Consider the following 15,943-nt stretch of genomic DNA (forward strand, 5'->3'; position numbering starts at 1 on the left):
CCAGTCTCTCTGAGAGAGCCAATTCTATCCTTTAGGTGCAGGCAGTCTCTCCTAGAATCGTTAAGATGTTGCTTTTCACAATGGAAAGGGAATCAATTTCCAGTCCTCTTTTACCAGGTGTGAAGATGCTGCTAGTCCTGAGGTCCCTAAAGCTATAGTGGAAGGGATTATTGAGGAGGAGGAGGAGGAGGAAGAGGAAGAAGACTATGAAGGAAGAGGATCTGTTAACAAAAGGAAGAAGGAAGATGATACAGAGGTGGGGAGTTTCACTCTCTTCTGCTGGAACTAATGTCTTCTAGTCTCTCCATCTCTAGGGTATTTGGAGATCTACAGGGAGCAAGAAGGCGGCAACCATGCAGCCAGCAAAAGAGATGCTTCCATGGAGCTAGGTGCCTAGGGGACAGCATGTAAAAGTTCTCCAAAGAAGGAGTAGTGAGCAATTGTGCAACTCTCATTCAGGGCCTTAGTGTAAACAGGAGTAACTCCTGTGACCTCATTGCTTACTCCAGGTCTGAGTTTAGGCCTTGGTCTCAGACTGCTGGCTACATCGTGAGTTACCACTTGAAAGTGTTTCTGGATGTTCATGAACTTGGCCATTGTACATGGTCTAGAAGAGAACTACTGTCCTGTCCAGTAAGTCACTGTGTGCTGGGTCCTGACTCTATTTCATCATATTATAAAGGCTCATCAGTTTCTGCTGGGTGGTATAGACCATGTGACCTGACAGACTTAGTCTCACAAGTAAAGCTATTGGTGCATGGTGCTGCAAAACTGTATCTTGCCCAGGCTTCGCTGAAGGACAGGTCCAGGTGTTTCTGTGTGTGAATTTTTAGTTCCAGTGAAAGATGGCAGATTGACAGTCCTGGAAATTGAAGGTGTGTCTTGCTCAACACATCAGGTACAGCATGTGCAGACCCATTAATTTACTGTGACATGGAGCGAGCACGTTTAGGATTAAGAGGATAATCCAGTCTTTGCGAGCAAGGTTGCCTAGTTAGGGCCACATATGGGGGACAGACTGACATTAGAGCCACGTCAGCATTTGACTTGGTGCTTTTGCTTTGTCTTCCAAGTCGCGCTTTGCTGAGTTTATTCCGCACTCGTTTCAGTTGATTACTAACGCTGAGCTCTTTGTCCCATTGTAGACAAAAAAAGAACATCTGTATACATGGCGAATCGAACTGTCGAAAACAGAAAAGTACTGGGATGGGTGGTTCAGGGGCTTATCTAACCTCTTCCTCAGTTGTTCTACTCCGAAGCTGCTGCTTTTAGCGGGTAGGTGTTTCCTTTTTCTTCCTACTTAGAACTGTCATTCACTTTGATTACATTCAGCCTGTATTTTAGAGGAGAGAAGGGCAAACCTGTGGCTAAGATACTGGTCTAGGCATAATAGGTCTGGCTTCTATCCTGGCCCTTCTATGTACTTGGAGAGACTGGGCAAGTCATTTAGTCTCTCTGCCTCCATTTCCTCCTCTGCAACATGCACATGGGAATTGTGATACTAGATATGTGTATTGTGATACTATGTCTCGGCTGTCTGACAGGGTGTTGCAATTGTAGGATTGAGCTAATGTTCTGATAGGAACAGGATTGAGACCCAAGCCAACCCACAAGAGTAATCACTTAGTTCCTGCAGACCTGGGCTGGATTTGAACTCGTGACCTGAAGGTGAAAGGATCAGTATTCCAAGACCAATTCCTATCGCCCTCCAGTCCCCTGTGATAGGGAACACTGAGTCTCCCATGGTTGAGTGCCATTTAAAGATGTCTGGGAGGATGGATGAATGTTCCTTCAAGTTTTTGGCAGTGATCCTCTCCTGTCACTGTGTGCTCCTGATTTGCAGCAGGGAAACAGCCTAGGAGGTGCTGAGATGCTGTTTCTATTCCATTTTTCACATCAAACATCTTTTGCAAAGTCTTGGCAGGACCTGACTAGACACTCTCTCTCCCTGGCTTCTCCCCAACACATCTGTTTGCTTTATTCCAGGTGTTGACAGGCTGGATAAAGATCTAACAATTGGACAGATGCAAGGTAAATATTTAATACTGCTAGCTATAATGCTCTTTCAGGAGATAGTTTATGTTGCAGAGCGTGAAAGAGAACTGGAGAAGAAGGCTGAAATGGTCCTGGCCGGGGCAATCTATATTGAGACAAACAAGTATTAAAGAATGTAGTTAATCCCCAGAGTAACAGTGTGATCCCTTGTCTATGATTCTCTAATGGAAGCTAGAGGAGTTACTAGATCTTGCCAATCACCCTGGTGCTAATGCAGGGCTTTGGTAGTGCTTTTGTTCAGTCTGGTATTAAATATTCAAGTGACGGGGCTTTGTCATGTCTCACGGGGATCATTCAGTGACCTTCAGTCTTGCCATTAGGAATCTTTTCCTGATTTTTTCAGTCTGTTTTCTTTTAATTCCATCCCATTGTGCCTAGTTGCACCATCTGGTGCCACCTGAAACACACACACACTCTCTCTCTCTTTTGACCTGGCAGACTTCTAATAATGCTTGAGAGACGTGGCAGGGGAGGTAATAACTTGTACTGGACCAGCTTGTGTTGTTGAGAGAGACAAACTTTTGAGCTTATGACCTGAAGAAGAGTTCTGTGTAAGCACAAAAGCTTGTGTCTCTCCAACAGAAGTTGGTCCAAGAAAAGATATTCCCTCATCCTTTGTATAACGTCCTGGGACTGACACGGCTACAACAACCTCTAATAATGCTTGACAGTTACATTAGCACCTTTCTCCGCCCAGTCCCCATCACTGATTTCTTTGGCAATCGGCTATTGAAAGGGAAAATGGATGATTGGATAAAGGTCCTGGTGTGGTAGGTCTGACAGCTACATTCATGTCAGGAAGATGGGATGGCATTTAATACGAAGCTCTTGGGAATCAAGGATTAGGAAGATAGTGAATGAACATGGTTTTAGTTAATTCAGAGCTCCTGCACAAGTAAGAAGGAAAGTTCTTGCCTCCTGCAGAAGTTTTGTGCTCTACGTATGCTGCTGTTTGACATCTGGTGTCAAACAGCTTCCTGAGTCCTCATCAGCTACAGATGACATTGGGGGTAACTTGTAAAGAGTTTGAGATCTGTAGTAGAAATGTCCATAAAAGCGCAGAATATTTTTGCACCTTAACAAGTTCAGTCCCTGCCTTTAGTCTTTATAGTGAGTTGGCTTCTGCGGTCGCATGTAACGCATGCCTGAGTATTGCCAGGGAGGGATACGTTCACTCTAAAAGCAGCTGCACTGACTGTTTGGTCTGCAGGAAAGTTCCAGATGCAAGTCCTCCCTCAGTGTGGCCATGCAGTCCACGAAGATGCTCCAGACAAGGTGAGCCGCAAAGCGGGGCGAGCTTTGGTAGCAGCCCTTTTATGAGTTAGATGCAAAATGGGTCATCACTAATACGAAACCGAGGGCAAACCTCATGGGCCTTACATGCACCACACCTATAAGGGGACCTGGTTACTGATAGAGCAGATGGGACTAAGTCATATCCCTGAAGTTGGCTTGAGAGCCTGGACTGGCCAAGACTTCAGCCTGCTTGTGAGGAGACAGGTGCCACCTACGTTACCGCTTTAACTGTGTCAGGGGCCAGTTGTGGTGTATAACTGACTCAGTGATACAGTAGTTATGATGTGGCATGGGATTTTCCATCCTTCTTAGGTTACCTCAGCTTTTCCCTTCCCCCCTCCAGCCTTTAGTGCAGGTGGCTGCTTTCCTGGAGGGATAATGTCATATTAAAACTGAGTAGTTAAAATTTAGAAAACTTCATATAAACATTATTTGTAGCAGTTTATGTACTGACAAACAGTGACTCACTTATGCTAGTGTGCCAGGAAATAAAATGGTACTGTGGACTGAGCACGTCTGGAAATGAGCTTCGGAGTTCTTCTCAGCTCTACTATTAACTGTGTGGCTTTGAGTCACTTAACTGCTCAGTGCCTCCATTTACCCCCTTGTAAAATGGGGATATTTTTACCTATCACAATGAGTTGTTTGGAAGAAAAGTTATTTGTAAAGCGTGATATAAATAATTTGTTGCTCTGAGTTAATCCTTAAAGGGACATCAACTTAAATCACAATTCTCTCTTTTTTTTTTTTAAACTACTATAATACATGCCTAAGAATTACTGTAACTGAAGATGGGGGAGGGAAATTTTTTTTTTTGCCAAGTGTGCACTTGATGTATGGTCGGTTTCATTGTGTCCTTGGTATTATATAGACATTTATCCCTTTTGTGAGAAGTTTCACACACAGGCGGGGGGGAACTGTTTAAAATAATGGGAGGAAGATGTAGTATTTTAACTATTTTAAATTTTGAAGCTGACCAGACCTCAAGTTGACTATGTCCCTTTAAACTCTGATTCCTTTCCACCCCCACCCCCCCCTTCAGGTTGCTGAAGCTGTTGCAACTTTCTTGATCCGTCACCGGTTTACAGAACCAATTGGTGGATTTCAGTGGTAAGGATCTCTGGGTGCTAGGGCTGCATGAATCTCTTCCTGATCCCCACGGAAGTCTTGCATTCCTTGTGTGTATCCAGGGTGGGGAGAGAGGAGTATAACAAGTGGTTGGGTGGAAAAGGAAGTAAGGATCAGCTTGGAGCTTTAATGTAACGTTAAAAACAGCATGTAAGTATGCAGCCTAGATCATACGCAGTATTGTATTTCATGTTCAGTGTGTAAAGATTTCACTGTCCCTAAACTTCTCATATTCCAACTTCCTAATTGTAATAATAAAACACTCAGACTTTGAGGGAGAAGAAGATATGGGCCTGACCTAGCTGATTTCTTCCTTTGTGAGGGAAATCCTTATCCCTGATGGGGCAAACCTAGCAATTGCATTGAATTTTGTTAAATGGACCCAGTCAGTGTAAATACTTTAGGACCCAAGAATGACCTATGTAAGGTGGTGGAGACTGTCTTCCAATTTCTAAACATCGCTATGGCTGTTCTTGTAATCGGATCTCCATCGTGGAAAAACACAATTTCCAGCATGTTTCTTCTGCCAAGAAACATTAGCAAGAACATACATTTAAAGCTTAAAGCTGCATACTTTGCTTCTCAGATCTCACGGCTGTGTCACCCACAATAGTCTAATGTAGTCTCCCATCATAATGAATTTCAGGAGCCAAAGCTCCTCTCTTGGCAGTGTGGTTGGTGAGCCTAGATAATGTAGAAGAAACACCAAAGGTAAATGGAATGAACTCTGCAGGCTGCTGCATGTTGACTCCCAGGGTCTCCTAATCATATTTATAACAGGCGATACTGACCTGTTGGTAGGGGGCATTGAGCTGCTGGAGGGACATCTGTCAGATGAGGTGTGAAATAGTGTTGTCCTGACCGCCTGTCATTACAGATCTGTAAGAAAAGTCGGGTTAACCCATGTGTCGTGGGCAATAATTCCACTGTCCCAAAATTCCTCCTGAAGATTTAATTGAAGAAAAACTTTGGTTTAGAGTTACTAGGCCAAAAAAATTAATCGCGTTTCACCCCTGAAGTGACCGTATTTTTAGGGGAAGTGGTATCAATGAGTGAGTGAACCCATCCTGCGCTCTTCAGGGTGAAAGGCGGGAGGAATATAGAACCGTTAACAATATGCATTGGAAACTGAGGAAAGGGTACAGGGTGTGGGTGTGCTTTAAAGCAATGGAAGCGGGAGACGTCACCAGGGCAACGTTATGCTGCGTCTGAGTCTGTAGCAGGCTTTGGCAAGCTATTGCTGTGAGGATTATAAGACATTAGTTTGCTGCTGCTGCTATCATGGTTGTACTTGTCAGCAGCTTCGAAAGAGTTGTATCTGAGGGATGGGCAGTTTGTTATACCTACTGTGGTCTGCTGCTTTAAGCCATAGAGAGCAGGATAAAACACTAGTCATAGTGAGAGCTGTGTATCTATATTGCTGTTCTACCTGCATGCACCTAACCGGGACATTGCCCTTGAAGACTTAACCTACATTACAGATCCTTTGAGTTTCAGCTTTATTAGCATTCCTGAGTTATCTTGGGTGGTGTGGATTTGAATTCTATGGAGGATCATTGAGATTTAATGTACAATTCTTCTTCTCTCCCCGCCAGTGTGTTTCCTGGTTGTTAATATCCTGATGTTCTCCAGCACTGAGTTCCATTGTAAATAAACTGCACCAGAGGCCACTGTGATGTATCCATATCCTTCTCATCTATCCAGTTCAGCAATGACAAGAAATTGGCCTGAGATCAGTCCCATAGAGCTGGTTTCTAGGAATTTCCTTGCCGGAAGGCAGCTCGTATCTGAGTCCTTGCGAAGCTCGTCAGCCTCTTGGACACAGGCTCCTCTCCGCTGCTGCAAGGAAAGACAACCTGAAACCCCGAGTAGTAGAACATCTCTCTTATCTCCATGAATCCTCAGGCTTTGTTGAACACAACCACTAAGGGGCTTTGGGCAGATATGATTCCCCAAAGGGCATTGCAGCTAATCTGAAGGCATCAGGATTTCTTCATGGAACTATATGGGAAATGCCCATCAACTCCTTTTTTTTTTTTTAATGCATGTGAGGAACCGGCTTCTTTGAGAGTTTTTCATCTCACCAGGGCCGGCCATATAATTTTAGGGCCTGTAAATTGTGGGGGAGAGAACCGACTGCGCTATGAACTACCTTCCCTTCTAGTTCCACTAAGGGTGGGACTGGGAAAATGGGACCATGAGCTCCTTTGAGGGGTCCTGCTGCTTCCTCCACAGGTTCACTCCCGGGGTGTCTCTGGAGAATAGCCTCAGCTGGGGCTCTACGTTTAAAGGGGAAGCCACAATATCACCAGTAACCTCATGATCTGTCACAAACAGGCCAGTGGCCATTCTCTGCTTGTGGAGTTTCTGCCTACCTGGTTCTGCACCTCTTGTCACCACACACAAGTGAGTGGAGATTGACACCTCGGGCAGCTGTTTTTAGGAGGAGACTAGACCGACCAGGCAGTGGCTGGAATGCTGAGCTAGCTAGCGGTAGGGAGAGAGAGGGACTTGGAGGAAAATCCCACCAACAGTCTGACCCTGGCCCAGGCAGTTGCTTGCCATGCATGTGTGAGGCCCTGCTCAGTGTATTGTGGGAAAGTCCCTGTTCTGTATTTGATGTTTAGCACTGATCAGCTACAAGCCTTTATTCATGCAGTAGCTCTGAGAGAGTTTCTTCAGGGCACAGGCCAGCCCTGGATAATTTGTTAGATCCTTTTCACCTCCTATGAAATCCCCCACGAGAGCAATAGAGCACTTGCACGTGGAGCTATTTGCAACAATATCTTGATGTTCTTGAACTAATAAAATTGCGGCTTTATTCCTTAACCCTTTCATGCTGAGTGATGAAGTGACTCTGCTAGTTGAAGCATAGCTCTGGTACTCGCCTGGTCTTGGAGATGTAATGGCTGTGGGCATATCCTACGACAGGCCTAGTCAATCCTTGACGTTTGTGCTGTGCTGGTAGGGATGGGGGGGAAATGGCACAAATAGCGGGGAAAGCCCAGCCACGCATAATGTTTACCCTGAGGGAGAACTACTGTTCTCTTCTTCTGTCTCATTCACACACACACTAAGGGCTTGTCCACACTACCTGCCAGATTGGCGGGCAGCGATGGATCCAGCAGGGGTCAATTTATTGCGCCTAGTCTAGATGTGATAAATCGACCGCAGAGCGCTATCCCATCGACTCGGTACTCCACCAGAACGAGACGTGCAAGCGGAGTTGACGGGAGAGCGTCAGCTGTCGACTTACCACAGTGAAGACACCGCGGTAAGTAGATCGAAGTACATCAACTTCAGCTATGCTATTAACATACCTGAAGATGCGAATCTTAGATCAACCCCGCGCAGTAGTATAGACATGCCCTCAGTGCTGAACTCTTCAGCTGTGGCCTGGCTGCGCATTCCCCCCTGGGCCACCAGAGTCTGAAACCACTAGATTAGAAACGAGAATTTGCAATTCCAGGTGAGTTCTGCGTCCATGCGACACTTAAGCGACTGATGCTGAGGTACTAAACAAGTAATTTTTGGCTCCTTGTATAGCCCTCCCTATCAGTGTCAACCTGGCATTGCTTCACCATGTGATTCTGCTCACTGACCAATAAGGACCCAGGACTAAGTCTATTCCAGTTTGTCTGCTGATTAGTTTCATGGTTTCCAATAATGGAGAAGTCAGTTTATAATTGGAAAACACAACAAAAAAACTCCCTTTCCCCCACTGCACGTCTTGCAAGGTTCTCGACCCTTTTCAGATTACTCGAGTTGTCAAACTGTTTGTAGGAGCGGGAACCAAAGCAGTGGTATGCAGCGTTAACCAAGGCCCTCATTCAGCAAGCTACTTAACCATGTGTTTAATTTCAAGCATGTGAATAGTCTCCTTGGAGTCAAATTCTGTCATGTGCTTAAATCTCTTGTGGGTTACTACATTAGATAACTCCCCATGTTCACCTCTTGTGCTGTCCTCTCCCTTTCTAGAGAAGGGAACTGGTTCATCAGATAGCCCCACAAAGCGTAAAATACCTTCTATTTCAGCCTTTGCTATCACACTACAAGGGTGGTGAGGAGCTACATTTCCATGCACTGTGCCTTTGGCTCCCTGGAAATGTGTTTTGGTTGTTACACCTTGGCAATTATGACCTTGTTTTATGAAAAATAAATATTTCACAACCTCTTCTGGTGTGGCTATGTTTTATGCCAAGCTCCCCAAGTCCTGACTTGTAGCAGAGAATGGATGTTCTTTGCGGGGATCCAACTAGCTTTAGGCTTGCGGAAAGCAGATTCAAAGGGCAGGGGGGAGTAATTGTGTATGTGAAGGGGTGTTACACTGACTACTTTGGTTGAACTACATCAACCTTTGAGTCTCACACCGGCAGCATTTTCTTAGTGACACTTTTAATGACCCTGTGTAAACGGCAAACCTATGGGGGAGGAAGGGGACATTAATGAAAAGGGTACCATTTCTGCATTGCATCCTTAACCATTTAGAGATCTCTCTTGCCTCTGTTCAGGTTGCATAAGATTGAGCAATGGAGCCCTTAACCCTAGAAAATCTTGTGTCTTAGCTAACACAAGATACAATTTGTTTATTTGGGAGTCTGGTTTATTTAAGGTTGGGGTTTTTAAAATCAGACTTAATGCAGGAGCAGTCTTGCTAAACGCCCAGGGTTATCTGAACCAAATATAGGAGACTAAGTGACTTGAGGATCACAGAAACGTCTGGTCTGGTTTGTTTTGTTTTTTAAAAACCCAAACCTCTCTGGTATTACAGGAATGGGCAGCCCTGCTTGGTTCCTGAGAACCGAGCTGCATGCTGCTCATTTACACAGGCTTATATCTTAATGGCAGTTACACTAGTCCAGCGTTGTCTAGAGGAGTGTGCGCAGCTGAAAATCAAAGGGCTGTCTCTTTACATTAACACGCCTGCTGACGTGGGCTGCTGGCTGGAGCTGGCTTTTCTTTTAAGGCTTCTCTTTGCCTTTCCCTCTCAACCTGGCCTTGTCAAACACACTTTCAAAACGGCAGTGGGCTGGAGATTAGACCAAAAGCCAACTAAATATTTTGTCTGGCCATTGTAAATGGAAGCACTATTCTGAATAATAAAACACCACCAGTAAAAATCCCAAACCCTACAGCGTTACATTAAGGGTGCGGCAGTGTTGTGAGCTGTCATTAGAATTGAGGCGTAGAATCCCTGAAGCTAGTTGTGTTTATCAGAATACACCAGCTGGGTAAAAAGCAGGGGAATAAGGATAACTCAGTGGTGGGAGCACAAATCCTAGTCGATTGCCGAATGGAGCCAATGTTAGTAACTTTGTCGCCACTATCTGCTGACTGAAACATTTGGGGTCTTGCACCGGTTCCTAGAAAATTTCTCTGTATCATGTATCAAGTTAGCCCAGTACTGAGACATTACCAACAAGGGAGCCAAGACTTGAACTGGGGCATTATAGAATGACCTACCCTATCGCCTCCTAAAGATTGCTCCAGGGCAGCGTGGAGACACACTAGTGGGGTAGCGTGAGGCAAGCTTGCACTTGCATTACTCCATATGCCAGATCCATTCGGGGACTAGACCGCTTCCATCTCCGGGCCAGCGGGATGATTGTGCTGTGCTCGGCAGAAATTCAGCACAAACCTACCTGGTGACTTGGTACTTTCTGGTTCAATGAAGACATTCCGGAATGCCTCATCCTGTGACATCACAACTGCTGGGGCTTGGATGAGTCGCAATGGGCCTGTGGTGTTTGTGCTATCACATTTGGGGCTATCGTCACTGAACCAAGGAAGTTCCGAGTGGATTTCACAGAGCAGGTGCCTGGTGGAAAAGGAAGTAACGAATGTTTGTGCTGACTAGTGGGGCCGTCCAGCACAGAGAGCTTCACTCTGCTCCATTTTAGGTTCACTTAAAAATATAGTGTAAAGCTCCAGAGGCCAGATTTTTCAAAAACGTTCAGCACCCAGCAGCTAACACTGTTCTCAGTGGGAACTGAGCCCCTGAAAATCTGGCCTAGATCCTCACATAAGGCCAAAATAAATCTCATTTCACAAACCTGCCATCACTGAGTTAGCTATGGTACTGTCCCTTTAAATTTTTTTTGGGGGGGGGGGGGCTGGTATATTTATACCATTCACATCCCAAAGCCTGGTGCCCTGCTAATGAGCAGCACTTGCTGGTTTGCACTACCTGTTGCCCCTCAACTGTGCACAAGGCTTTCTCCTGGCTGTACGGTCTGCCCTGGTCTGGTTTGTTCATTGTTCCTCAAGATGGTTCTCACTGCACATCTAGCACCCAGGCCTGTAAGCTGGTATGCGCCTGCAGGAGGGTGGTAGGTGTTTGGCCTTTTGACTATTTGGAACAAGCCTTATTGAGTGTATAGCCATTGGAGCTCGAACTTGGGAGCGAATAAAGCTACGTTCAGTTCTAGCTGGGAGTGGGGGGGGAGAGCTTTGTGACCTCATATCGTTTACTTCTTTCCTTTTAAGAAATTGCAGTATGTATCTGCTAACTTCCTGAGAAGTTGCTGAATGGCCTCTGTGTCCGATAGTTCTGTATGAGCTTCATTCTGTTTGTATCCCGTTCAGTGTCCCATTACTCTTGTGTACAAACAATAAAGCATTGTGAAAAGCCTCCGTTAAAAACCTCCTTTGTTTCCATTTAGCTGTGGTATGTTTGCCTCTCTTCAGCTGCCTAAAGAGGATGGATGTACGTCTTGTCTGCCTTCAAGTCACTCTCATTACTTGATCAAACTTAGTTATTTTCCAGTAACTCATGGAAGTCTCTTGTGTTTTGTAAATGTTCTGAGTTTCCTTCTCTGTCCATGATCCAGTGTGACAGGGATGTATCAAGGGGAAATAATTCTCCACATAATTTGTGCTTTTCTTCCGCTCCTCTGATTGGTTATCCCCATCTGTATAGAAACATCTGAAAGTAATAAATGTGGCTCTCTGGCTGTTAAATTACCTGTACTGTGGTGTGTTGGATTGTGTCTCTCTTAACACCCTAGGCACTTGCATTGCGCCTTCCCGCTGAGGGTCTCTGAGAACATTAGAGTCAGTACTGAGTTCAGGTTGGGAAGAGTTAACCCCATTTTACAGGAAGGGGAAAGTGGGGCACATAGGTTGAGTGACTCCCCTAATGAGGCTGTGGCAGAATTGGGAGTAGAGTCTAAATCTCGTGATTTCAGTCTTGTGCTCAAACCACTTTGCCTGTTCTGTTCTCTTACAGAATTCTTCAGCACTAGTCACTGGCAGTAGAACGATAAAGCTGTAGCACTAAACCACAAGGAGAATCTAAACTTTGCCCCACCCTCACCCCAGTCACATTGCTAACTCGCCAGCAATTTAGGGTGTTTTCACTGTGGAACTAAGTCGGGTGATTGGCACCCAGGTCAGCCTCAGCTGGATGTGAGCAGCCACACTGCAAAGCCACTCAAGCTCTTGAGTCCTCTGGTGCACTCACCCCTGTGTTGCTAGGACTGCGTGGGGTGCACCCCATGGGTCTTTGTGCTGCGATATACTGACTTGCTTGATGAGTCTTTCCCAGGGGATAGTGGGGGACTGTGCCCTCCTGGGCACGCAGAGGGAATTATGGGAAGGCACTGGAGGACTATCAGTTAGCCTCCCTGCAAAGTGGGCAGGTTTCTAGCCTGAGAAAAAGCGCCTCTCGGGCTTTAGTCTACAGCCCCAGCTCGCATGGGCTGAAAGCACCACTTAACTCAAGTGGCAGGGCTTTGTGTGTGGACAGAAGGGCGGTTAGGGGCAACACCCAAGCAAAAGCATGAGTGAACTCTGCAGTGAAGACATAATACCCCCGGTCACGTGTCTAGCTTGCATATACACCTACCTGCCTTCTGAGCAAATGCACAGCCATGATCTTTGTTTGTGCTTCATTGATAAGTGGATAACACACTATTTGCTTGAAGTTGGGAATATTCGAACTACAGAATAGATCAACTTGGAATTACCCCTCCCCTACGAGAGCAAGCGGCTACATCTTATCATTCTCCCTGGCTGCGCTGGACAGCCAAGCTTTGTAGAAGTCTAAGCAAAATCTACTGTGGGGACATGCTACATTCAGTAGGTTGTTGTAACTGACAAAGTTTCAGTTTCTGTGATAATCCATGGGGAGAGCTCCAATACTTGGTAGCCGGAGAACCCAGACTGACAGCTGTATTGCAAGAGTAATGAGGTGGCTTCCACCTTCTGACTCCCAGTCTAGTGTCCTAGGCACTAGACCTTGCTGCCGGCCATAGTTAATGTTGTTTGAGGTCCTCCAAAAAGTGTCTGTAAAAACAGACCTCACTGCCTCAATAGCCCGGCACCTTGGGTGTACCCAGTCTGAGCAGCTGCTGGGTGCCTCACTGAGTATCACAAGGTGTTGGCGCTGCAGAACCAACCTGCCATGGGGAAAAGGAACTAGATTTTCCTCTGGTTCCCACCTCCACCGAATTGCTCGCTAAGTTCTGATGCACAGCCAGGTACCCCCTAGTGGGCCTTTCATACCCAGGTTGAGTTTGCTTGGGCTGCCAGTTAGAAAGCACAGCGCTGCACCTCTAAATGCAGCAAACAGGGCCGACCTCTGCCTTTGTTAGTGTCGCTTTCCCGTCCGTAACCGTGATTTAAAACTAGCTTTGACAAAGCATTACAAACATCTGAGGGAGCCTTCTGCACTCAGAGCAGTTGGATTAGAACGGGATCTTAAACTTTCTGCATAGCATGGACCACCGTGTCCCTCTCAATGGGCTGTCATGGGGTGAGTGCTACCACAAGCTTAATGAGGATAGAGAAATTGTATCATGGAGCATCTCCTCTGCTATTCATGACTGTACGGACCCCACCTTTCTTCCCGTTCATGAGTGAATGGGCCTCACTCCCCCTCCTGCCATTCACCATCATAGGGGTCACCTGCCCACCCCCTTTACAAATATACAGTGAGCCTGCTGCTGCAACAGCAGCCATTCCTTAAAGGGAAAAGTCAAATCCCGGTGGGGGTGGAAATGTATCCTTAGCTCCTCTTAGTGTGGTAAACAGCTGGAAATAAGGAAAACCACCATCATGGCACCAGCCAACTTTCCATCATCCACAGATCACAGCATCATGGGACCAGTCAGCTCTCCACCCATAGATCATAGCTGGGACCTTCCTCTGTCACATAGATGACCTTAGAGATTTCTTCCTTTCTCTAACGTACGTAACATGGCCACAAGGTGGCACTGCCCTCTGGCTTGTTAGACTTCTTGCGATTGATGTGCTAGCTCAGTTCAGGTTGGCAGGCAGGCTGCATTGAATAACTGGGATTTCCTAGCTGTAAATGTGGAAATAATTAGTTTGTTTTGGCAACATTTTAAACAAAAGGACCATTGAATCTCCATTAGCTACTGAACCTCCCATGTGAAAGAATAAGAACATAAGAACGGCCTTACTGGGTCAGACCGATGGTCCATCTGGCCCAGTATCCTGTCTTCCGACAGTGGCCAATGCCAAGTGCCCCAGAGGGAATGAACAGAACACAGCAACTGATCGAATGATCCATCCCCTGTAGTCCAGTTCCAGCTTCTGGCAGTCAGAGGTTAAGGGACACCCAGAGCACAGGACTGCCTCCTTGCCAAGTAGCTGACTCTTGTTTATGTTGTGCAGTGCCTAGTGCAATCGGGCACCGATCTTGGTTGGCCTCTTTGCACTCCCACAATATGAACACTGAATAATAAGAGACGAGATAGGTTAGTTCCAATGGCCATGTTTTTCAGGATGTGCTTTTTTCCAGTGACTTTCCACATCTCCTAGCTTGACTCATTGTCACACGCTGGGACATAATCCATAGGGACCTGCACTACGATGCTCAAAGCTGGGGGCCCAAACGGAGACTCTGAAATCTGGATTTAGGCACCTCGGAGAAGTGACCTGATTCTTTTTTTCCAGAGGTGCTCGGCACGCCTCGATCGCATTGCAGCCAAACAGGAGCTGGGAGTGCTCAGCAGCGCTTCTAAAACCCAGTCACGGCCGTTGTGTTGCCTAAATACGGACTCCAGGAGCCACCTCCTAAGCACCCAGTTTTAAAAGCTTTTGCCCTGGTTTCCAAAGGTGCTGAGTATGTCTAGCTCGCATTGATTTCTAGGGGGAGTGGTGGTTGCTAGTCCCCCTGAAAATCAGCCCAGGCGGTTATACACCACATACTGTCTTAGGAGGACATAAGGTCTGGTAGATGGCTTCCAGGAGTAGCCTAGGCTGGGAGCAGACCGAACCCACCCCTGGCCAATGATGCAGTGCCATGGAAGCTCTGCACTGATCAGCTGGTGCCGCGGAGGATGGCATGCGATCCCCATCTCTTAGCAGGTCCAACAGCACTGCGCTGCCGTCGCTCCTGCCCGTCGCAGTGTGGGTCGCTTGGCACAACTGGATTTTTTCACCATTCTGAGCTAGATCAATGTTTATTTTAAGCATTTTTAATCTGTATCCATTTTAAGTTTTCACAATGGAGCAATGGGTTTTAAGCATTATTTTGATCAATTTAAATGTTCACAGTTGCAGGAATCATGCAAGGGTCAGACAATGGGAGGGGTCAGACCATAATTATTTAATGACAGGAGATGTTGGGAGTCAAAAAGTTAGTTTTATAACTCTTAAAACACAAACTGTCAGCATCACGTGTCAAAATATACAAAGGAAATAGCCTTAAATCAAACTCTAAGAAGTTCTGAAGCAGCATTTTTCTTACTTTGCCTCTCCATACATTTCAGTTATTAGTGATGAAAATAATTTTTGTTGGATTCTGTGTGTATGGTGAAATTGATGTTGTAACACCCTGGCACCCCCATATTCACCACTGTCATACTATTGTGATTTGTCTTGTACAAAATATGCCTTGAGAGGTATCATTCCAAAAGTCTTGATCTGTTGAACATTAATATCCTGTTGGATTGTCTGTGCTATCGTTGTTGGGGAAGTTATGAAGTTTTGCTCTGTGTGTTACTGAAATATGTTGTAAGATTGGAAACACCCACAAGCAGCCTTTCAGGTACAACAGTGGAGAAACCAGACAGTCCTTGGTAGTGTGGATTCCCCTTAATGGGCCATCAATACTATCACAGGAGCTGTATACAATGAAGACTTCTCAGAAGGAGCACGTAGACAATGGACACTGCTTGACTCAGGTCATAGCAAAAGATCTTTCCAGCAAGCTGGAAGAACCTATAAAGGAGGGGAAGCGACATCATCCCTGGTCCTCATTCCCCTCACAACTCAATACCTGGAAGCAGTGTCTGGAGGAAAAACATTTGCAATGGGGGAGGTGGTCCCAGGCTGGAAAGGAGAACCCCAGCCTGTGTATGAAGGAACAGTACCACCAGGGGGAGATACTGCTTGATTCAAATCCTGTCTAGTGTATAGAACTCAGATTGTGAGACTACTTTTATTTCTAAGGCCTGGTCTACACTAGGACTTTAATTCGGATTTAGCTGCCTTA

At 46.0% G+C, this 15,943-nt stretch overlaps 1 protein-coding gene across 1 annotated transcript in view; it reads left to right on the top strand.

Moving 5' to 3' along the window:
- PPME1 (protein phosphatase methylesterase 1) overlaps positions 1-8,208 on the top strand; it is a 36,624-nt gene extending 28,416 nt beyond the window's left edge. The window contains exons 9-14 of the mRNA XM_026651577.2: positions 118-256; positions 1,146-1,275; positions 1,987-2,031; positions 3,266-3,330; positions 4,394-4,461; positions 6,075-8,208. Of these exons, the coding sequence (XP_026507362.1) occupies positions 118-256; positions 1,146-1,275; positions 1,987-2,031; positions 3,266-3,330; positions 4,394-4,461; positions 6,075-6,093 (466 nt within the window). The 3' untranslated portion in view covers positions 6,094-8,208. The remainder of the gene's footprint in view (positions 1-117; positions 257-1,145; positions 1,276-1,986; positions 2,032-3,265; positions 3,331-4,393; positions 4,462-6,074) is intronic.
- Positions 8,209-15,943: the final 7,735 nt, after the last annotated feature.

This window comes from Terrapene carolina, unplaced genomic scaffold (assembly GCF_002925995.2).
Source record: "Terrapene carolina triunguis isolate 2854851 unplaced genomic scaffold, T_m_triunguis-2.0 Scaffold97, whole genome shotgun sequence".
Lineage (NCBI taxonomy): Eukaryota > Metazoa > Chordata > Testudines > Emydidae > Terrapene > Terrapene triunguis.